General features: G+C 40.3%; 1 protein-coding gene across 1 annotated transcript; it reads right to left on the bottom strand.

The window, feature by feature from the left end:
• Positions 1–642: 642 nt before the first annotated feature.
• Positions 643–17,437, bottom strand: LOC115433217 (CD5 antigen-like). Its single transcript, XM_030154506.1, has 4 exons — positions 17,372–17,437; positions 3,962–4,199; positions 3,579–3,884; positions 643–926 (listed from the first exon to the last, which is right to left on the bottom strand). Exons 1-4 carry the CDS (start codon positions 17,435–17,437, stop codon positions 643–645), a joined length of 894 nt encoding a protein of 297 aa, XP_030010366.1.
• Between the last annotated feature and the right edge of the window lie 6,038 nt (positions 17,438–23,475).

Here is a 23,475-nt window from a genome sequence, read left to right as displayed (position 1 = left end):
AGAGAAATGTGTTTCTTTATTCATCAATCAAAAAGAATGGATTTCCAATGAAAAAGAAAAGATTTGCAACCAAAAAAGACATTTGAGAGCAAAAGACAGAAAGTGACAATCAAAAAAAAGCTTATAAATCAGTCGTCATCGTTTGTGAGTTTAAAACTTTTGCTTGAGACTTCAACATTTTTTTGATTGAAAATCGCTCCTCTTTGCAACTTCAAAAGTTTTGCTTGCGAATTTAACTGCACTTAATGGGTGTGGCCTATGCTGATGGATGAGAGAAGAGTTTCTATTGGTGGGTTTGACCTGGCTCCAGCGCTGGCTACAGCTTCCGCCTTAAACCCACTTCTCCATTGTGTTCTGTTACAGGGAGGTCAGTTGATAGTCTGCTGCTCTTTGAAATTTAAATGTGTCCCGTAAGTAACAAATTACACTAAATATCGTCTGCTACAGCCTGTACATTCACAGCCTGAGGAGAGTATGCAATGAGTGAGTGAGTTACAGGGAGTAGTTGAGAGACAGCGGGTGTAGGGTGGTTCGACAGGACACCTGTACCACAGCTCGGTGTCAGGTGCAGAAAGAGAAATAATGACAGAGTGGCATAGGAGCCCATAGGATACCCACAAACACAACTGAGAGGCAATCAGGTTAGCAATTCTTCTTAATGATTATCATTTTCCTGCACAACGTCTTCTGGTGTTCCCTACGTCGCGTCCCGACGGTCCGTGGTGCACTCGCACCGGGTTCAAGATGAGCTGGGACCGGGTCCGAGGTGAGCTTGGACCGTGTCTGAGGTGAGCCCGGACCGTGTCTGAGATGAGCCCGGACCGTGTCTGAGGTGAGCCCGGACCGGGTCCGAAGTGCGCCCGGACTGGGTCCATGGTGCTCTTGGACCGGGTCGGGACGCGACATAGGGAAAACCAGAAAACATGCTGAAAAAAGATAATTGTTAAGAAGAATTGATAACCAGATTGCCTCGCAGTTGTGTTTGTAGGTATCCTATGGGCTCCTATGCCACTCTGTCCTGTCAAACCACCCTACACCCACTGTCTCTCAACTCCTCCCTGTAACTCACTCATTCATTCCATACTCTGCTCAGGCTGTGAATGTACAGGCTGTAGCGGACAATATTTAGTGTAATTCGTTACTTATGGGACACATTCTCTCATCCATCAGCATAGCCCCCGCCCATTAAATGCAGTTAAATTTGAAAGCAAAACTTTTGAAGTTGCAAACAAAGAGGAGTGATTTTCAATCAAAACTTTTGAAGTCTCAAGCAAAAGTTTTTAACTCACAAGCAATGAGGACTGATTTATAAGCAAAATTATCTTTTTTTTTGATTGCTTACTGTCTTCTGCTCTCAAATGTCTTTTTTGGTTGCAAATCTTTTCTTTTTTATTGCAAATCCATTCTTTTTGATTGATGAATAAAGAAGCAAATTTCTCTCCATGAATGAACTGAGACAAAATAATCACCTGATAAAATGAAAAAATTCATTAGATGGAACTTTAAATGTCAGAGTCAGAACCATCTGGTCACTGAGAATTTAATTAAGACACAGTTTGTGTTCATTTGTACCTGAACACACCACGTCCACGAGATATGAGATGTTAAAGGGACCATCTAGTCCAACACAGTCCCTCGGTCCAGATGTCAACTTTACACAAGGAACTGAGACCAACCACACAGGTCTGGGTGTAGAATCCTCTGTTCTGTTGACTGAAAGAGCTGATCCACAGTCCAGATACTGACACACTGCAGATCCAGACCTAAGGTCCCAGAGTTTAAATGGGTCGCCTGCTGGTCTCCATTGTCCCTGGTGTTGGATCTCCAAAGTACCAGCACAGCGGCTCGGCTGTCCCACCAACCTGACACCACCTGGATCTGAGCACAGACACAAAGACAGGAGAACTGGTTCAACTGTTTAGAAAATGTTTGGACTCTCATCCATTTTCAAAAGAGCTGAACCAGTCCAGTTGAACCGAGAAGAACCATGACCTGGACAAATGAGAGCCTACACAGACAAAGAAAGGAGGGGAGGGGATGGGAGGGGAGGAAAGGAAAGGAAAGGAAAGGAAAGATCAGATCAGATCAGATCAGATCAGACCAGACTTTATTGATCCCTCCATGGTGACCTTACACAGCTGACAACAGCAAATACAACAATAAAGTGTAGGGAAGATGATCTGAAAATATAGACTTACGAAACATGAAAAATCTGCTATTTTTTATAAGTATTTATATAAATTTAGATTTAAATGTAAATATTATATTCATAATTACATTATATTTGCATTCTGATGGCTGTGGGAAGGAATGACCTAAGCTATCCCTCATTCTCTCATTGGACATGTGAAAGTCTGTCGTATGAAAGCCACGCTCCCTTGGTACCTGTACAAGTGAGTCCAGCAGCTGTTCCAGGTGAGCAGGTCTTCCCAGCTGAGCTGGACCTTCTACAGTCCAGGACAGCAGACTCATTTCCTTCACACTGGAGCTCACTGGTCCAGACTGGAGCCTCCCCCTCTCCATAGAGCGCCCCCTGGAGGAGCACAGGAGCCCCACAGCCCAGCTCCCTACAGACCACCTGGGTATCGTTAAGGTCCAAATCCTCTTCACACACTGAGGACCAGGACTGGTTGGACCGGACCTCCAGTCTGCCTGAACACAGACTGGAACCATGGACCAGTCTGACAGAATCTGTGGACCCACAACAACACACAGAGACATGTTTAAAGACACAAAAGCCCCTGGACAGACGGGAGTGTGAGGGTGGACTCTTTCAAAGCCTCCTGTCAGTCATTAGTGACACAGGAACTAAACAGGACTCATGGACCAGTTCAACCAGAGACACAACGTCCTCAAAGAAAACAGCAGAACAAAGAACACACCAATAAAAGGCCCTTTAGTGTTGAATGTGGAGCTGAAGGACACAGTGAGTGTGTGCTGTTGTTGAACTGGATTCCAACAGAGGGCGCTGTCTGCATTCAGACTGGACTCAAACAGGCCTCAGGTCCACTCTGTGGATCCTCAGTCACAGGTTAGAGTTAGTTTAACGTCAGCGCTGGTGGAGACACAGTCATTCTGAAGTCAGACTGAACATTCAATATGTGTGAGTGGGGTATGTTCAAAGGCAGTTGGTCTGATGCACACACACAATCCCAGTGGTCAGTGAATGCACCATAATGCAGTGTGTTTGATCAGTGACCTGTGCACTGGTTCATCTCAGAGAACTGGAAACATGTGGCTCATGTCAAACATCTGCATTAAAGGAGATGGTTTAGTGTCAGTGATGTTTTCATGGTGTCCTCAGAGTCCAGCAGACCCACACAGAGCTGGAAAAAGAGCACATGGACCAACACAAAGTCCTTCTGAGCTGTTCAACAGCCTGTTGGAAAGCAGAGTCATGTGACCACGTTCATGGACTGGAACTGAATTCAGCTGCATGTGTTTGATGTTTCAGTCCAACTGTCCAATGTGTGGACCTGGTCCGACTGGGTTTGGTTTGACACAGCTCAGATAAAACACACCTGAATGGACTCATGGAAGAAATCTGACAGAATCAGGACCACCATCAGTAGACTTACCTGAACAGGTGAGGAACAGGGGGGAGCTTCTGGAGTCAGGATCTGTTCTCACACAGTCCCTCAGTGTAGATGTAGAGAGAAGACAGGTGGGGCGGATGGACCACACATGATCAGATGAACCAGGTCTTCTCCCAGAAACAGCAGATCCACAGTCCAGTCGACGACATATGACATCTGCTGCCTTCAGGGTCCACGGGTCAGAATAATAATATTCATTTCCCATGTATCTCCATTCTCCATGATGTTTGATCTCTACTACACCATTACAGCGACTGGTTCCTCCCACCAGTCTGACATCATCAGGATCTGATCAAATACAAATGACGGATAAATGAGATCAAAGTGAGTGAACTGATAGAAGTTGCTGTCAATCAAAGCTCCACCTGTGCAGGTAAGGTCCACAGCTGTTCCAGATGAGCAGGTCTCTGACCCTGCGCTTCCACAGTCCAGCAGAGCAGATTCATGGCCTTTACATTGGAACGTCTGCACCACAAGAGCCTCTGCTTCTCCATAGAGCGCCCCCTGGAGGAGCCCAGGAGCCCCACAGCCCAGCTCCCTACAGACCACCTGGGCACCATGAAGGTCCAAGTGTCCTTCACACACCGAGGACCAGGACCTGGACTGATTAGACCGGACCTCCAGTCTGCCTGAACACACACTGGACCCATGGACCAGTCTGACAGAGTCTGTGGACACAGATGGAAGAAGACTGGAATAAAACTAGAGTCTGAAGTGGACTCTGAGGGTGTATTCACACCTACCACGTTTGGTCCGTTTAAAACGAACCAGAGTTCGTTTCCCCAGAAAGTCCAGACTTTTTTTTAAGTGTGAATACAAACATGCAAACTCTGATTCAAACCAAACAAGCGGACCGAGACCACCTAGAAGAGGCGGTCTCGGTCCGCTTCCAAACGGACTCTGGGCCGGTTCACTTCTGGTGTGAATAGAACTGACCTCGAACTGAACCAAACCAAGGAATCTTGCGCCTTTTTGTGCTTGACGAGCCACCGTAGCTCCTGGAAGTAGCCGAGGTTTACGGGTGGTCAGAGCTAACAGCAGCAGCCATGAGCTGTGGACAGATGTGGAGCAATGAGGAAACTGAATGTGCCATTGACATTTGGTCAGATGCCCATATTATGAAACTGGCTCCGACTGAGATTTTCTTGAGTGTTAACATTATTTTCGTAAATTTGTGTCTGTAAAAATATAATTTATATTCCGAAAATGATAACTGTATGTAGGAGGACCACGTAAATTTTCATCAACACCGGCCGTCTCTGATTCACCCCGCCCCTGACTTTTCTGTCCAATGCCAGCGCAGTTTGTCACATGCGTGCTTCTGTTCACGCATTTTGGTCCACTAGCAAAAAGTGCAGTGTGAATGCGACCCGACCCAAATGAAAAAAATAAAGTCTGCATTTGATCCGAATCAAATAAGCGGACCAAAGGACTTTTCAGGTGTGAATACACCCTAAGAGACTCTAGTGGACTGGAGTAGACCAGGGTCTGGGGGCTTGGACTATACAGTGGATGTTACTGGACTGTAGTGGACTCACATTCATATGGGTTTGGTTTGTTTCTTCTGTGTGACATGATGTTCAATCAGCTGTGTGTTTGTGGACATGGATATTACTGATTGATTGTACTGATCAGTTTGTATGAGTTCACATTAAATCTGAGTTGAAGTCTTGGACCGACCAGGATCTGAGAGTCCACAGAGTCTGGAGCCCATAGTGACAGTGTGAGGGTCAGGGTTCAGTGTTAATGCTCTTACCTGAACAATTCAGCTCCAGGGATGAATAGAGATATGGATGAGATTTAAAACCGTCACTCAGTGCAGACTGATCCCATTCTGATCTGATCCACCAACTATCTATATCTGAACCAGTGTCTCTGCGTCTCACTGAAACTGCAGATCCACAGTCCAGTTCTGCACAAACTCTGTTTCCTAACTTCTTGTACCAGTGTACCCCCTCCATTGGTTTCCAGTTTCCATCCTGTCGTTTCATCTCCAGGTCACCATGACAACGACTGGCTCCTCCCACCAACCTGAAGTGGACAGACTCTGTGTAGAAATAAGACAGACCAGTCAGAGTCCAGTCCAGAACCACAACACACCATCTGGACCACACTGACTGGATTATTGACCACATATGGTTTCCATGTGTGAACAGTGTTTTCAGTCCCACTGACAGATTTTCTGTCCAAACAGACTCAGTTCATCCCTCATTCATTCAGTCAGTGAATTGAATGGCTCAGTCTGCTCCTGTTTGTCAGTGTTTCCTTCACTTGTGGATCTTTAAAGCCACACTTGTCCAAATGTCAGGAACAGGAGCTGAGCGTGCTCAGTGGAGCTTCTGTAAACCCATCCTTCCTGAATCCTCTGCATTGGCTCCAGTTTGTTCAGATGAAAACCACCTGAACCAGGATGTTCAGCTTCAACCCATTTCACATCCCTCCTTTCTGCATTTCTTACCTGTTGAAGTGCTGTTGTTTTCAGACAGGAGCCCTGCAGGAAAAACACAAAGGACAGCCATGAAAATAGGACAATATTCTGATAGGAAATCAAACATGTCCACATTGGGAAGCAAACAGGAAACTGAGGCTGATCAGGTTGGATCTAAATCTGTCTGAACTGTGTTTCTGCTTTGACTTTGACAAACGGCGTCTAAATACCAAAGCAGCACATGTGACACAGATGAAGGTTCAAATACAAATATATGACATGATTGAACAGCAGGAGATGAACAACGACAAGATGAAACTGACACATTGAGTTGGATCAGTATCAGTCAAACTGGAGGAATCATTAATTAATCACCTGAAATGGACCCAGACTTGATTAAACTGATTATTGTTCAGTTTGTGTTTGATGGTTGAATTCTAAAAACACTGAAGCAGAACTGATCTGGACTTATTCAACTCATATATGGATCATTTGAACCCAGATGTTGAGTTGAACAGGTTCTGTCAGTGGATTGTGTAACATCAGCTGATGGACAGACCGTGGAACCAATCAGAGAGCTGGAATCAGTAGTTGCTGTGACAAACAGGAAGTGGATCAGTAAAGGTGCTTCAGACTCTTCATGCACTGGTGTGTGTTGAGAGGAAACACAACATGTATGTGTTTGATCCTGATCCATAAATCCAACACAGACGAGTTAAAGACAGAACCTGAGGCTGATGAAAGCACAACACACATTTGCACTGGTTTATCACATGGTATCTATGACAGAAGGCAATAATGGACACAGTCAGCAGCTCCTCCTTCTAAATAACGTCTGATGTCACTGTTGGAACAGACAGGATTCATCAAACCAACAATATTTCACTGGATTCACACTGATCTGAGTTTGACCCTCAGTTACCATCATGACAGTCACATGACCATCAGCACATGCTAGGATTGATATCAAACACACACACACGACACATCTGTGACCAACAGTTTCACGAAACTAGGATTCCGTCATCCAGGATGACTGACTAAGCCGCGTTCAACGAATCCAAAACATGGGAGTCCAGGCTTAATCGGTTTCACAAAGACCGAGCTAGGATGACCGGACACGGATTCATCAAGCCAGGTGGAACTCATCCTGGATAAGTGCGCGCACCCGGCTTCCTCAATAGACCCCGACATCGATCACAGATTCACCGATTCACCATGGCAACTAGAGCAGCGGACTTTACCCCGTCGGATGCAAAACTCCTCATTTTGGCAAACGAGGAAGTAAAGGACCGAATCAGAAAGAAACACAACATCGCCACAGTTACAAAAACAACCAGAAACAGTGTGGCGAAGGACTACAGACAGCCTGAATGAGTAAGTAGAGCACAAGCACACGGTGACCGCTCCGCTGAAACCATCACAATTACAACCCAAATAGTTAATTAACATCTGTGAAAACGGAGTTGTGAATTGTAAGTTAAACTAACTGTAGATGTGAGTGAAATTGTGTACATGTAACTGCATCAGACTGAAGAACTCTGATAAATAGATGAGCTCACTGACTTCAGTGAATTTACCTTTGGGATAAATAAACTTATCTTATCTTATCATGATTCATGACTTTATGATATTGTTAATTAACCCATAAAGACCCAAACATCAATCATTGATCACTGATCTAAACTGTTAAATCCCTGTTGATCCACTAATCCTATTAATCCATGTCAATAATTAGTGTAAAATACAGTTCTTCATCTTTTCATGGTCATCAGATATGACCCATTTGGACGTTCAGAGGCTCCGTAGTGAACGTGGAAACACTGTCATCTTCTACAACATTGATTCACCAGTCAAACCCATGGAGTTGGATCAATGACAGTGGATGGACACACTGGGTTTATGTTCAGTTAAGGACAGATTGGACTGAAAAAGACACTGTTTGTTCAGTTTGATCTGTTTCTGATAGAAGAACCATCAACTTTAATCTGAGCTTTATTGAACATCTACATGATCAGTGAATTAAATATAGGAAAATATCTGATTTACACTGATAAAATACAAACTACAGAAGATAATATTATAACAAATGGAGATAAATCACTTAAGAAAGGTTAGATATAGAGAAAATTCATTTGTGAACTGACATTAAAGTAGTGTTGGGCCTTTATGGGTTAATGAACACTGTTCATTGTTTGTGATGTTCGTTGTTTGGTTTAATATTCTTCATCTTATCATTTCAGATGGTCCATGCTGACTGTCTCATCAGTATTGTGTCTCAGTGGTCTGGTTCTGGTTCTGGCTCGGTCCATGACTCCTGAGTCTATCGGACCTCTGGAATCTGTCAGCGCCGATCACAAGGTGAGCCACACAACCTCTGTTAACAACCACTGTTTACATCACATCTGTGTCCAGAATGGAACTGTATTTATGAGGTTGTGATGCTGAGGTTTTGTATTGACAGGTGAATTGTCTGGTGTGTTTCTGGGGGACAGGGGGTCTACCTACCAGCCTTTTCTCCTGACACCATACACAGACCCCCAGGAACCACAGCAGGCCTACAGTCATGCCCATGCCAGGACAAGGACCAGGATCCAAAGGACCTTTGACCTCCTGAAGAAACGCTTTCACCGTCTTCACCACTTAAGGGTCAGCCCTTTGAGGTCATGTGACATCACTGTGGCCTGTACTGTCCTCCACAATGTGGCCTGAGGAAGGAGAGGGAGGGAGGGAGGGAGGGAGGGAGGGAGGGAGGGAGGAAGGGAGCCCCCCCCCTCAAAAAAGTGCATCACACATAGACTGGGACAATCTTGCCATCTTCCCTGATGACCGCAGTGATCAGCTGGTCAGGGACCAATATGTGTTCAGTTATTTTAGTTCATGTGCATGATTTAAGGTAAATATGTCCTGCAGGGGCAGAGGAATTTGTGTTTTGTTTTTTTTTTTTGTTATTCAATTTAAATTGATTTGGCCTGTTTTGATGTTTGTGTTACATACTGTGTGTATACTGTATGTATACTGTATTTATACTGTGTGTTTACTGTGTGTACTGTGTTTCAGGGAGGCTACTGCATCCATTCGTTTGTCTGTTCATTTGTTACGTATGGATTTGTCTTGCATTTCTTTCAGTGTACAGACGTGTATTTCTTTCAGTGTACAGACGTGTATTTCTTTCAGTGTGCAGACATGTGGGCTGTATTCTACCTTTAAATGTGTATTTATTCTTCTGTTCTATCATATGCTTTGGTTCTGTTCTTTCTATCTTGTACAGTCTGTGTGACTTCAGTTTTAAAGGAGCTGATGGTTTTACATGCTTTGATTGATCCTTATTCAATAAAGGAACATCATGTTACTCTTTGTGTATTTATATTTATATGACATATATAGTCTATGGGAAACTGTCAGTTACCTAAGTATAAATAATACAGAGACTGAAAGGGTCAATGTAATCAAATTCCTTGGAATAACTATACAGAAGAAGTGAAGATGTTGTAGTTCATGGAGGTGTGGGTGAATACTGACAGAACTAATACAAATCCAATCAACATTATTCAGAAATGGCCAATACCACTGATCAATAAAGTGTCCTATAGGAAACACACACATCAGTTTACGATCAAACTAAAAGTTTTAAAGTTCGGTAACTTAGTCTACTTTAAAACAAAACAATTCATGTTGAAAATTTAAAAAATCGGTTGCGTGTTCATATTCAGAGCTTGATTAAAATATGGGAAATTATTTCTAATTTCAGAGGAAGTCATGTGTTCAATAAACCTTCTGTTAGAACAAATATGAACACATTTAGTCTGTGTGTTGGAGAAAATGTTTGGAACAAGTTCAATCCTGAGTTCAAAGACTGTACAACACTATTTATGTTTAAAACTATGCTTAAATGTCATGAAAATATATGAATAATGTGAATGTTCATTTTTCCACTCAAACTATTGAACTGTTTAGTTTTTTGTTGTTTCTATTGTTACTAAGCTAAAGGCATTGGTATCTATTTTATTTCATTTTGTTTGGTGATATGAATGGGGAGGTTAGTAGAATGATCTTAGGCTTCAACCTATTCCTTTACAGACTCTTTAGTTTTTATACATTGGATCTGCATAAATGTCTAATGTTTGAAATGTCTGAATAAACACAATTGAACTGAACTGATCTAATGATTGCAAAATCATCTAAAATCATCATTTATGTACAATTTTTGAAATTAATAATCACAACTGTTTAAATACTGACAGTGGGTCTAGTTACTGTGATTCCATTGTGTAGTGGGCAGTGGAAGAACTATTGGTTTCCATTTGTGGTGACTGTTGACTGAGATGAGGGATGAGATAAAACAAATCCTGGAACTTAGCCTGGTCTGGACCAGGCTAGCTCCACAGACTAAATCTCCATGGTAACTTACATCAAAACATATCCTGCTTTCCCCTATCCTGCTTTTGTGAAACCAGATCATGGATAAGTTGAGCCAGGATAGCCGACATATCCCGGCTTAATCCCTTATCCTAGTTTTGTGAAACAGGCCCCAGGACACAACCTCAAACAAACAAACAAACACACACACACACACAAACATACGTACAGACACATACACACACACACACACACATATACACACACACACACATATACATATACATGTAGCGCTGCACGATTTCGGCAAAAAAAAAATCCCGATTTTTTTCCTCTAAAAACTCGATTTTCAATTTCGATTTTTGGGTAAAACTACAAAAGTCAGCATGTCGTTTTCGTGAGCAGCCCACAATGCAAGGCACTGCTCTGACCTTAAATCTGTGATGGGATCATGTGATGAACCCACAGAAGTTTATCTTTTCTTAATTAAATCTTTATTGAATGAAGTAGAGTATACAAACAATGTATACAAGAAAATAACATAAGTTTGCCAGGGGGAATACACTACAATACAATGTCCAAATCAAAGCAAATACTTACGTTTTTACAGCCTTTTTGCTTCCAGATTTATCTAACAGCTTTAAATACAGTTCAACATCTTTCAAAAAATAAATAATATTTGGTTTTGTGTTACAGAACTTACCTTTGTGAATGAAAAATTTAGCAAGTATGAGAAATAAATTAATTATTAAAAAATTTTGTTTTTTTTCTTTTCTGGATATCTGGGCCCACAGAAGTGATACCAATGTAAGTCAGTGACAGGCATCAGTCATGCGTGCGTACGTGGACCACGTTAATATGAGTGATCCACATGCGGTTCTATTTAGACTGGGGGATCCGTGCGTGGAACAGACCGACCAAGGACACGCTAGAGGGATTCTATCCCCAGAGCTGGTGGATGTGTGTGTGCAGAGGGCTGCCTGGGCTCCTCTGCTGAGGTTGATGACCCTGAGACCCGGACCCGGTTCGGAAGAAGATGGTACAGTACAGATCCAGGACAACGGAAGATGAGTGATCCGCATGCAGTTATATTTCAGTTGCGGGATCCGTGCATGAAGCCACAGCTTACATTGCTATGAGTACTGCGGGCTCATTAACAGCTTTAAAGTCCGGTCATTACACGGACTTCTGTGACAGACCGCTGTCACTGGTAGGAGGAAGAGCCTACGGTCGCCCGCAAGCACGCGGCCCGGAGGCACGAGAGAGATAAAATCGATTTTACGATTTCCCTTTTTTAAAAATCGTCCCAACTAAAAAATCTGATTTCGATTTAAAATCGAATAATCGTGCAGCCCTATATACATGCATACACACACACACACACACATACATGCATACACATGCACACACACGCACACACAGGGTGCAACTTGTAAAAAAAAATAAATATTTTTTTCTTAGTTTTTTTTTTTTCTATCATGAAAACCCAGTCAACAGGTCTAATTGTTTTTGAAGTTAACGGTAGGCCCTACTACATGTCCAACAGTTGAGCATTCATCTTTTTTTTTCTCCACAAGTATATTTATTTATGTTTTCAAAGAAAATAATCCCTTTACAAAAAATAATTAATAATAATTAATACAGTAAATAATAATACAAACAATAATATAGGTGCAAAACATAATTATCACAGTAAGGCTCATATTCAATATAACAAACATGACAGGGCAGTAACATGCATTATAGTTGGTACAGTCCAAGACATAAATAATTTTTATCATCCTTAGAGGTCACTGATGGTCCGAGAGTTCACTTAGTGGTCTCAGAGTGAGATGCGTTTCAAATAAAACGAAGAAAAACCCAGAACAAACAGATGTATACTGAATACATTGCAATACTCATTTGTTTATGGACATTTTCAAAGAGCATGCCTCCAATACTTTCCTCCTCTCTAGGAACACCATAAACGATCTCCACATTCTATCAAATATGAGAGATTTACCCTTTAACATAAAGGTGAGTTTTTCCAGTGGTAGAGTGTTCGACAGTCCTGCAAGCCGTGCACTAACACTTGATTTAATAGTGGATTTCCAGCATTTGGCTATGGTATATTTAGCTTGCAGCATATGAACATTCATCTTTAATGCCAGTGTTGAAGGACATGCAGATGGTAGAAACTCACCCTTAAATGTCCATGTACTGTTATCAACACTTCAGCTCTAAACTCAGCAGGAACCACAACCTGAAATACACCTTCACCCACCAAATCACCTTCAAATCCACTGACCAGTTAACTACTCATCATCAACAAAATAACCCCTGGTACCCATGTTGTCATGTGACATAACCTGGTCCCACAACGCAGACAGAGACCTGTCTGATTTCTGCTTGAATCAACTGGTCTGTAGACACAGATGGACACAGAGCACACAGTGGAACTGCATCAACCAATGCCTGATCAACATGAGTTACTGACAGGATCAGATAGTTTTACTGTGTGTGTGTCACTGCACAGACGCACACACGCACGCACGCACACACACACACACACACACCGTTGTGCTCCTCCTCCTCTTCATCTTTTCACCTGAATCTGAACCAACTGCAGAACCAGTCCTTCTTCTAGATGCCAGTGCTGCAGCCCCTTGTACTAAACTGCCTTTGGACGCTCAGCTTTACTCATCCAAAGTCCAAACAGAACAGAACACAGTCCCACTGAACTGAAGGACACCACACATGTTAGAGATGGATCCACCAAGACTCCAAACATGGATGGAATAAACCAAGCCTGCACTGACTCTGCCCTCCAACTGGATTCCACACCTCCACTGGATGGGACGTCTTTTAAGTGTGTTGTTGTTCTTTTGAATTCTCTGCCACTGTTTGCCATTTTAATGTCCGTCTTTCCTGCTACAGGGACGACAGACGGACATGAACATGAACGTTTTAATCTTCTCTGGTCCATCTCTACTCTGGGTCTAAGGTTTTCTCTACACCAGGGGTCTAAAACATGTGGCCTGGGGGCCAAATGCGGCCCACCAAAGGTTCCAATCCGGCCCGTGGGATGAATTTGCAAAGTGCAAAAATTCCACAGTCCAGGCTGTGGAACTCATTTTAGTTCAGGTTCCACATACAGACCAATATGATCTACAGTCAAATAATAACAGCATAAAAACCTACAAAAAAGAAAGACTCCATATTTTCTTCTCGATTTGATGTAAAAAAAAATTACACTATGCCTATAAATAATGACAACTTAAAATTTTTGTCTTAGTTTTATCACAAAAAAAACCCCATTACATTATGAAAATACTTACATTTACAAACTATCCTGAAACAATAAAATGTGAATAATCTAAACAAATATGAACAACCTGAAATGTCTAAAGAAAATTAGACACAATTTTAGTAATTTTCTTCCTGTTAATCAGTGTTTAGCGTCTTTGTGGCTGATACTTCAGGGCAAAAATAGGGCTGACAAGCCACTCCAGGACCCACAAAAACTGAAGTCAAGGTCGTCATCGAGACTGATGGACGAACAACAGAGTCTTTGTAGATTCAATCCATAATGTGCATGTATAAATGATAAGTTGAGGTATAATATTGTTAAAATTGCACTTAATTTTCTTACAAAATTTCTGTTTTTTCAGGTTATTCACACCTTTTTTTGTTTGGATAGTTTATAAAAGTAAGTACTTTCATAATTTAATGGGGTTTTTTTGCCCTAAAAACAAACACAAAAATTTGGAGTTGTCATTATTTATAGGTTATTATGCAGTTATTTTACTGGTCCAGCCCACTGCAGATCAAATCAGGCTGAATGTGGAACCTGAAAGAAAATGAGTTTGAGACCCCTGCTCTACACGGTCCCTGACAAATAAACAAATAAACTAAATAAACTCAATTTGACCCTCATGACAGTCACATGACCATCAGCACACACTATGACTGATATCAAACACACACGACAGGTGTGTAACCACAGAGATGAAGCTGTCAGACAGCGGTGAACCCTTTCAGCTCTGTGTCTGTCCACCCTTCCTCATACCTTGCATCCAGAAGGACATACAGATGATTATCAGTCTGTGGTCCATGTCCAGTGTCATGCTCTTCTCTTCACTGTGCCGTGTTCTTCACTGTCTCTATATCTTTGATCAGGACACCAACTCCTCCTCATTCTTATCTCCTCATCTCCTCTGCTGTGGTTGGGCTTCTACGTCACACGCCTTCACATATTTCAGCAGTAATATTCCACTATGAGTCCCAACTGCTGTTTTCTGGACAGAATGATTCAATCTGGAAAACCCTTCATGCGTAAAAATGTTGAATGTAGAAAATCTAAGTCTAATGTGGAGTTCTAGTCACATATGAGTGTGAATGGAAACGTAGTGGTTGCAGGAACTCATATACTGCTACCAAGTCCAAGTGTGGTCAGTCCAGCTGCAGACTCAACACCCACAATGCACCACTCCACCAGGACAGACATTATCGTTTGTTTCTTTTGGAGGCTCTGTCCATCACAGTTGATTTACTTTTATTTGTTATTTTTATATTGGTTTATACACCATGTGCACAATTATTAGGCACACGAGTAGTTTGACCATATCATCATATTTTTGCACGTTTTAAACTGCAAATTATATAAATGACATTTCTTGTTGGAATTAGTCATTCCCAGGCGATATATATTCGTATAAGAGGAGAGAGTACGGCCTCAAATGTGACCAGCCTATATTAAGGTGTGCAAAATTATAAGGAAGCTTCTTTACTTCAGGTAAAATAGATCAAAAACAGGGATTAAGTAACAGTGAAGAGTCAAAAAAAAAAAACATTCAGACAGATGAAACGATGTGGAAACAGCTCAACCATTGAAGCACAACCACAAGATGATCATGTTTTATAGCAAACAGTCGACAGGGTCATAAAATATGCAGAGAGAAGAAAACACACAAATGAACAGTAAAAGATATGAACAGAATCCAGAGGGAAACTACCAGGAACACATGGACGTGCAGAGCCACTATGTTCCAGAACCAAAACTGACCTGGAGTGTCCAGAAGGAGAAGATGTTCAGGCCTCAGAGACAAGGTCAAGGTGAGAAAGGCTGGAATCGAGCAGCACAGAACAAGACACACAAGATGAAACATCAGGACTGGACCAAGAACCATCTGAAGACACATTTATTCTCGGTTTAATGGACAAATGAGGTCAGAGGAACTGTAGATGGAGCAGACAGATGGACCCACGGCTGCATCAGTAACATCACAGAAGTCCACTTCCACTCAGACCCAGGTGGAGGTGGGGTTCTGCTATGGACTGGTGTTCTTACACAGGACACACATGGACCTGTATGGACTGAACAGGAATAAGAACTCAACTCCCAAAGACACTTCCAGTTTTTATAAGACACGTCCATCAGCCAGTGGGAAAGGAAAAAGTCTGTATCTGTCAAGAAAGGGTTTTTTTTCCTGATAGTTCACATGTATCCAAGTATTCTACTGTGTGTCCAGTATCCAAGTATTCTACTGTGTCCAGTATCCAAGTATTCTACTGTGTGTCCAGTCAGTCCAGTATTTACAGAAGGAACAATAATGACATGGACGCCTTCCTCACCTGAACTAAACCCTATTGACAACTGGTCCTCCCTTCTTAAACTGGAGCTTTATGAAGAAGAACAGCACACCTCTGAACCCTGACCCTGTTCCTAACCCTAACCCCCCTCACAGAGCCCCTGAGAGCCCCAGTCCCTCAGAGCCCTCCCCTGGGAGGGTTGTGTCTACTTTTCCACCTAACCCTAACCCTTAACCCCCAACCTAAACCTAACCTGTCCCTCCTCCTCTAACCTTAACCTTATACAATAAAATACAATGAAACAAAATTAAGTACAATCATACAATAAAATAAATAAATAAAATAAAATAAAATAAATACAACATGAAATGCTATGAAGTAAAATAAATTTTAAAAAAAACTGAAGTAAAAATAAAATACAGAAAATGATCTAAAATGAGATTAAATAAAACCAAATTAAATAAATTCCAACAATACAATGAAACAAATATCCCAAATAAAAGTAAAATCAGTGTAAAAAAGAAAATATAATAATGTAAAATCAAATATATTGAAAAAATACATTTTCTACTAAATTTAATTAATTATATATATACAATAAAACAAACAACTCCAATAAAATTCAATCAAATAAAGAAAATTAAAATAAAATGAAATAAAAAAGGCATGTTATATAAAAATTACTGAAGCACTGAACAGTTGATTTCAAAAGTTTCAAAATGGTCAAATTAAGTTCACCCTTAAAGGTTTTAGTGCATTTGAGGTGTTTTCTTAAATTTCATCTAAAAGAGTGTGTGTGTGTGTGTGTGTTGGCTACCAGGAACACACAAACTCATTATTCTTACCGTAAAAATGACTCAAATTTACAGATATTGTGGACGATCAAACAGCTCAAATAATGTACAAAGCTAAAAAAAAATCTATTACCAACAAATATGCAGAAATTATTCAGTATTTATGGGGGGGGGGGGGGGGGGGGGGGGGGGTATAATTTAAGGGGGAAAATTAACTTTAAAATTCACTTAATACACACGACTAGGAAAGGTTTTTGTGTTTCACTCAGCGGGGTGAGACTGTGGAACAGATTCAACATGGAGTTAAACCAACGTCCAAGCATGAAAGAATTTAAAAGGACGAACAAAGACACAATGTTTCAGAGGTACAGGGATGAGGGAGGGGTTGGGGATCACTGAGAGATATAAAGAAGGACAAGTATGTGTATGTAGATGTACGTGTGTATGTATGTTTATGTGTATATATATATATATAATTTTGTTTCTGTCAGTGTAGTAGTATGTGAGTATGTGTCAGTGTTGAGGCTGACTCTGTTCTTTTTTTGTTGCTGATCAATAACAGAGGGTTCAGTTTTCTTACTCTTCACTTTTCTGATCCATATCACAGATGGAAAGAACCGAACCACACTGGGTTCCTGTGGTCCCTGGTTGCTGATAGCTGACTGGCTGCTGCTGTCATCGAGCCTCATGACGCCTGTATGAACAGAAAAAAAGGAAGTGTGTGATACAAATCAGCTCCACTCAGGTAATATATGTTTCCGTGTCTAGATTCAGTTCAGATACTGAATTTATCATGACCTTAAAGTTTAAGCTGAAGTAAACAGTGTGGAAATGCGCTTTAACAATACTTGATGAATCAGAAAACTGTCCCTATGCTCGTCCTAAAGATGGTCCAACACTGGTTGAACACAAAACATATGGATGAAAATGAGCATTTCTAGTAAAGTTGAGCTCACAGCTGTTTCCTGTTGGGAATGTGTCCTCAGTGCATGTCCACATGTCTCAGTTGGACAACTCACTGCTGATGGAGCTAACACTGTCCTCTTCAGTTTAAGGTTCACCTTCAATGTTCATGAGTTCAGTGTGTCCCAGTGTCTGACATTCAGCTTTAAAGTTACTAATCTAACATTTACAGTGTTTCACTATTATATGTTTGGGCCCAATTCAAACCTCTGAAATCTAAAGAGAAAAAAAGTGCAAAATTCAAATATATCATCCAAACCTTCAGTTCCACTGATCCAGATCCTACCTCCATCCATGGAAAAGATGAACATACTGGTATGTCCTCAGGATGGCGTCCCAGGGGAAGGCAGCAGTTCTGTCCACAGAAGAAAATCCACCAAAAACCAGCCTGAACACAAATGGACAGACGATTACTAAGACAGTCCACAGAACAAACATTTACCTTTAACACTGGACAACATTCAGAAGAACAAAGAAAAGAGGACATTTAAGAAGGTCTTTGTTTTCCAGTATAAAAATACCTGTACCCATTTAATAGTGTTTAATTTCAGTCCAACTGGTTGAATCCATGTCAGTCATATGTCAACACATCCACAGCAGTAGAACACACAGCACTGCGGTCAAGCCAGCTGACTCTTCTTTTTCCGCGGTCAAGCCAGCTGACTCTCCTTTTTACGAAGTCAGTCCAGCCGCTCCAACATTTCCAGTGCTCCCGTATTAAAGACTTTACGGTAAAAACACGGAGGTGGTTGAGAAAGTCAGCGCAAGGATGCTATAGCGTGGATCATCTTCCGGTTTTCAAAATAAAATGTGGGTTATTGATGGGCAATAAACAGACGTGTCAGTGTGAGTCTTCACTGGTTTTTAACCATTCTATCGTCCGCGGTGACTTGCCGTACGTGTTTGCTGGCAGCGGTGATTCAGGATACACCCCAGACCCTTTGAAAAGATTAAAACATTAAAACATTTTGTTTCAATCTCTTCAATGAATGTTTATCTTGTATTGAGCTATAATGCTAACATTTACAATGTGAATTTCATTAAAAATAGGGAAATTATTCAAATGTAATAAAAAGAGGTGTAACTCAACCAGCCCATGTAGTACTATGATCCTGCAGTGATTTTGGGTCAATAGGTCACATGACCTGCAAGCTATTGAGCTAAAATGCTGATATTTATATTAAAAAAAATCATTTAAAATGGCAACAGTGTTAAAACATCACAAAAATGACCGTAACTCATTCAGCCAGTACCCTACTACAATCCTGCAGTGATTTTGGGTCAATAGGTCACATGACCTGCAAGCTATTGAGCTAAAATGCTAATATTTACATTAAAAAAATCATTTAAAATAGCAACAGTGTTAAAACATCACAAAAATGACCGTAACTCGTTCAGCCAGTACCCTACTACAATCCTGCAGTGATTTTGGGTCAATAGGTCACATGACCTGAAAGCTATTGAGCTAAAATGCTAATATTTACACAAAAAAAAATTCCTTAAAAATAGCAACTGTGTTAAAACGTCACAAAAATGACCGTAACTCGTTCAGCCAGTGCCGTACTAAAATCCTGCAGTGATTTTGGGTCAATAGGTCACATGACCTGGAAGCTATTGAGCTAAAAGGCTAATATTTACACTAAAAAATTCCTTAAAAAAAGCAACAGTGTTAAAATGTCACAAAAATGACCGTAACTCGTTCAGCCAGTGCCGTACTAAAATCCTGCAGTGATTTTGGGTCAATAGGTCACATGACCTGGAAGCTATTGAGCTAAAAGGCTAATATTTACACTAAAAAATTCCTTAAAAAAAGCAACAGTGTTAAAATGTCACAAAAATGACCGTAACTCATTTAGCCAGTACCGTACTACAATCCTGCAGTGATTTTGGGTCAATTGGTCACATGACCTGCAAGCTATTGAGCTAAAATGCTAATATTTTTACTAAAAAAATCATTAAAAATAGCAACAGTGTTAAAATGTCACAAAAATGACCGTAACTTGTTCAGCCAGTACCGTACTACAACACTGCAGTGATTTTGGGTCAATAGGTCACATGACCTGCAAGCTATTGAGCTAAAATGCTAATATTTACACTAAAAAATTCCTTAAAAATAGCAACAGTGTTAAAACGCCACAAAAATGACCGTAACTCATTCACCCAGTACTGTACTACAATTCTGCAGTGATTTTGGGTCAATAGGTCACATGGCCTGGAAGCTATTGAGCTAAAATGCTAATATTTACACTAAAAAATTCCTTAAAAATAGCAACAGTGTTAAAATGTCACAAAAATGACCGTAACTCGTTCAGCCAGTACCGTACTACAATCCTGCAGTGATTTTGGGTCAATAGGTCACATGACCTGCAAGCTATTGAGCTAAATGCTAATATTTACACTAAAAAATTCCTTAAAAATACCAACAGTGTTAAAATGTCACAAAAATGACCGTAACTCGTTCAGCCAGTACTGTACTACGATCCTGCAGTGATTTTGGGTCAATAGGTCACATGACCTGCAAGCTATTGAGCTAAAATACTAATATTTACACTAAAAAATTCCTTAAAAATAGCAACAGTGTTAAAATGTCACAAAAATGACCGTAACTCATTTAGCCAGTACCGTACTACAATTCTGCAGTGATTTTGGGTCAATCGGTCACATGACTTGGAACCTATTGAACTAAAATGCTAATATTTACACTAAAAAATTCATTAAAAATACCAACAGTGTTAAAATGTCACAAAAAGGACCGTAACTTGTTCAGCCAGTACCGTACTACAATTCTGCAGTGATTTTGGGTCAATAGGTCACATGACCTGCAAGCTATTGAGCTAAAATGCTAATATTTACATTTAAAAAATCATTTAAAATAGCAACAGTGTTAAAACGTCACAAAAATTACCGTAACTCATTCAGCCAGTACCATACTACAATCCTGCAGTGATTTTGGGTCAATTGGTCACATGACCTGTAATTGCATTTTTGTGACATTTTAACACTGTTGCTATTTGTAAGGAATTTTTATTGTAAATATTAGCATTTTAGCTCAATAGCTTCCAGGTCATGTGACCTATTGATCCAAAATCACTACAGGATCGTAGTACGGTACTGGCTGAATGAGTTACGGTCATTTTTGTGACATTTTAACACTGTTGCTATTTTTAAGGAATTTTTTAGTGTAAATATTAGCATTTTAGCTCAATAGCTTCCAGGTCATGTGACCTATTGACCCAAAATCAATGCAGGATATTAGTACCGTATGGGCTAAATGAGTTATGGTCATTTTTGTGATATTTTAACACTGTTGCTTTTTTTAATGATTTTTTTAGTGAAAATATTAGCATTTTAGCTCAATAGCTTGCAGGTCATGTGACCAATTGAGCCAAAATCACTGCAGAATCGTAGTACGGTACTGGCTGAATGAGTTACGGTCATTTTTGTGACATTTTAACACTGTTGCTATTTTTAAGGAATTTTTTAGTGTAAATATTAGCATTTCACCTCAATAGCTTCCAGGTCATGTGACCTATTGACCCAAAATCACTGCAGGATATTAGTAAAGTACTGGCTGAATGAGTTACGGTCATTTTTGTGATGTTTTAACACTGTTGCTATTTTTTTTTTTTTTTAATGTAAATATTAGCATTTTAGCTCAATATCTTGCAGGTCATGTGACCTATTGACCCAAAATCACTACCGGATCGTAGTACGGTACTGGCTGAATGAGTTACGGTCATTTTTGTGACATTTTAACACTGTTGCTATTTTAAAGGAATTTTTTAGTGTAAATATTAACATTTTAGCTCAATAGCTTCTAGGTCATGTGACCAGTTGACCCAAAATCACTGCAGGATCATAGTACGGTACTGGCTGAATGAGTTACGGTCATTTTTGTGATGTTTTAACACTGTTGCTATTTTTAAGGAATTTTTTAATGTAAATATTAACATTTTAGCTCAATAGCTTGCAGGTCATGTGACCAATTGACCCAAAATCACTGCAGGATATTAGTACGGTACTGGCTGAACGAGTTACGGTCATTTTTGTGATGTTTTAAAACTGTTGCTATTTTTAATGATTGTTTAAATGTAAATATTAGCATTTTAGCTCAATAGCTTGCAGGTCATGTGACCTATTGACCCAAAATCACTGCAGGATTGTAGTACGCTACTGGCTGAACAAGTTACGGTCATTTTTGTGATGTTTTAACACTGTTGCTATTTTAAATTTTTTTTTTAATGTAAATATTAGCATTTTAGCTCAATAGCTTGCAGGTCATGTGACCTATTGACCCAAAATCACTGCAGAATTGTAGTATGGTACTGGCTGAACGAGTTACGGTCATTTTTGTGACATTTTAACACTGTTGCTATTTTTAAGGAATTTTTTAGTGTAAATATTAGCATTTTAGCTCAATAGCTTGCAGGTCATGTGACCTATTGACCCAAAATCACTGCAGGATTTTAGTACGGTACTGGCTGAACGAGTTACGGTCATTTTTGTGATGTTTTAACACTGCTGCTTTTTTAAATTATTTTTTTAATGTAAATATTAGCATTTTAGCTCAATAGCTTGCAGGTCATGTGACCTATTGACCCAAAATCACTGCAGGATCATAGTACTACATGGGCTGGTTGAGTTACACCTCTTTTTATTACATTTGAATAATTTCCCTATTTTTAATGAAATTCACATTGTAAATGTTAGCATTGTAGCTCAATACAAGATAAACATTCATTGAAGAGATTGAAACAAAATGTTTTAATCTTTTCAAAGGGTCTGGGGTGTATCCTGAATCACTGCTGCCAGCAAACACGTACGGCAAGTCACCGCGGACGATAGAATGGTTAAAAACCAGTGAAGAATCACACTGACACGTCTGTTTATTGCCCATCAATAACCCACATTTTATTTTGAAAACCGGAAGATGATCCACGCTATAGCATCCTTGCGCTGACTTTCTCAACCACCTCCGTGTTTTTACCGTAAAGTCTTTAATACGGGAGCACTGGAAATGTTGGAGCGGCTGGACTGACTTCGTAAAAAGGAGAGTCAGCTGGCTTGACCGCAGTCACACACAGCGCCATGTTAGCTTGGAAAGCCTCCATGTTAGCTTAGCTTAGCTCCACCACAACTCATATGAAACGTTTTTATGACTAAATATCAGAACAACTTTCATATCCTGACTGGGTTTAGACATATTGACTTCCATATGACATCTTACATTCTACATTCAGCTAATAAATGTATTAACTGAGAGAAATAATCTAAAGTAAACTAAGCTAAACGGTGCTGCTAATTTACCAGGATAAAGAGAGCGGATTCATGAACTTACTAAACAATTGTCAAACTTGTGTCCAGTATAAATCTGTAGTTTGCTGCTACAACTCGTCAACAAGTTTTCTGATTTCTCTGTTTCTTCTTCGTCAGTGTCTGAATTAGAAAAGAAATGCGGCAGAAATCTGAGGACTCTGATCCTGGACCTGTGAGGCGTTCAGGGTGCGTAGGAAAACACTGGGCTAGGCGGACTAAGGGGCATTTAGGGAAACTACTCTCTGGAATTTAAGGTTACACAATGAGCTGGGTTACATCAACTCAGTAAAACACTGTTCTATCATGTTCAGTGAAAATAAACATATTTTAATCAATATGGAAAAACTTTTTTTAAAAACTGAAAACAAATAATTTCATAAATGAATAAGACTTGGTGTTTTTAGGACCTACAGAGGAATGAATCTGAGAGGGGTCTGGATGCAGACCT

Source organism: Sphaeramia orbicularis, chromosome 14, assembly GCF_902148855.1.
Source record: "Sphaeramia orbicularis chromosome 14, fSphaOr1.1, whole genome shotgun sequence".
Lineage (NCBI taxonomy): Eukaryota > Metazoa > Chordata > Actinopteri > Kurtiformes > Apogonidae > Sphaeramia > Sphaeramia orbicularis.
The sequence above is the reverse complement of the archived record's forward strand: the minus strand, read 5'-3'. Positions and strand labels throughout refer to the sequence as shown.

Bases quoted from the DNA above. Each gene is read 5' to 3' on its own strand.
- LOC115433217 (XM_030154506.1), bottom strand. From the start codon at position 17,437: ATGAGGCTCGATGACAGCAGCAGCCAGTCAGCTATCAGCAACCAGGGA. The intron at 4,200-17,371 runs GTTCGGTTCTTT...CGGTCTAATCAG, and splicing joins GACCACAGGAACCCAGTGTG to TCCAGGTCCTGGTCCTCGGT. The intron at 927-3,578 runs GTAAGTCTACTG...ATCTTTTTTCAG, and splicing joins CCTGTTCCTCACCTGTTCAG to CATGTTTTCTGGTTTTCCCT.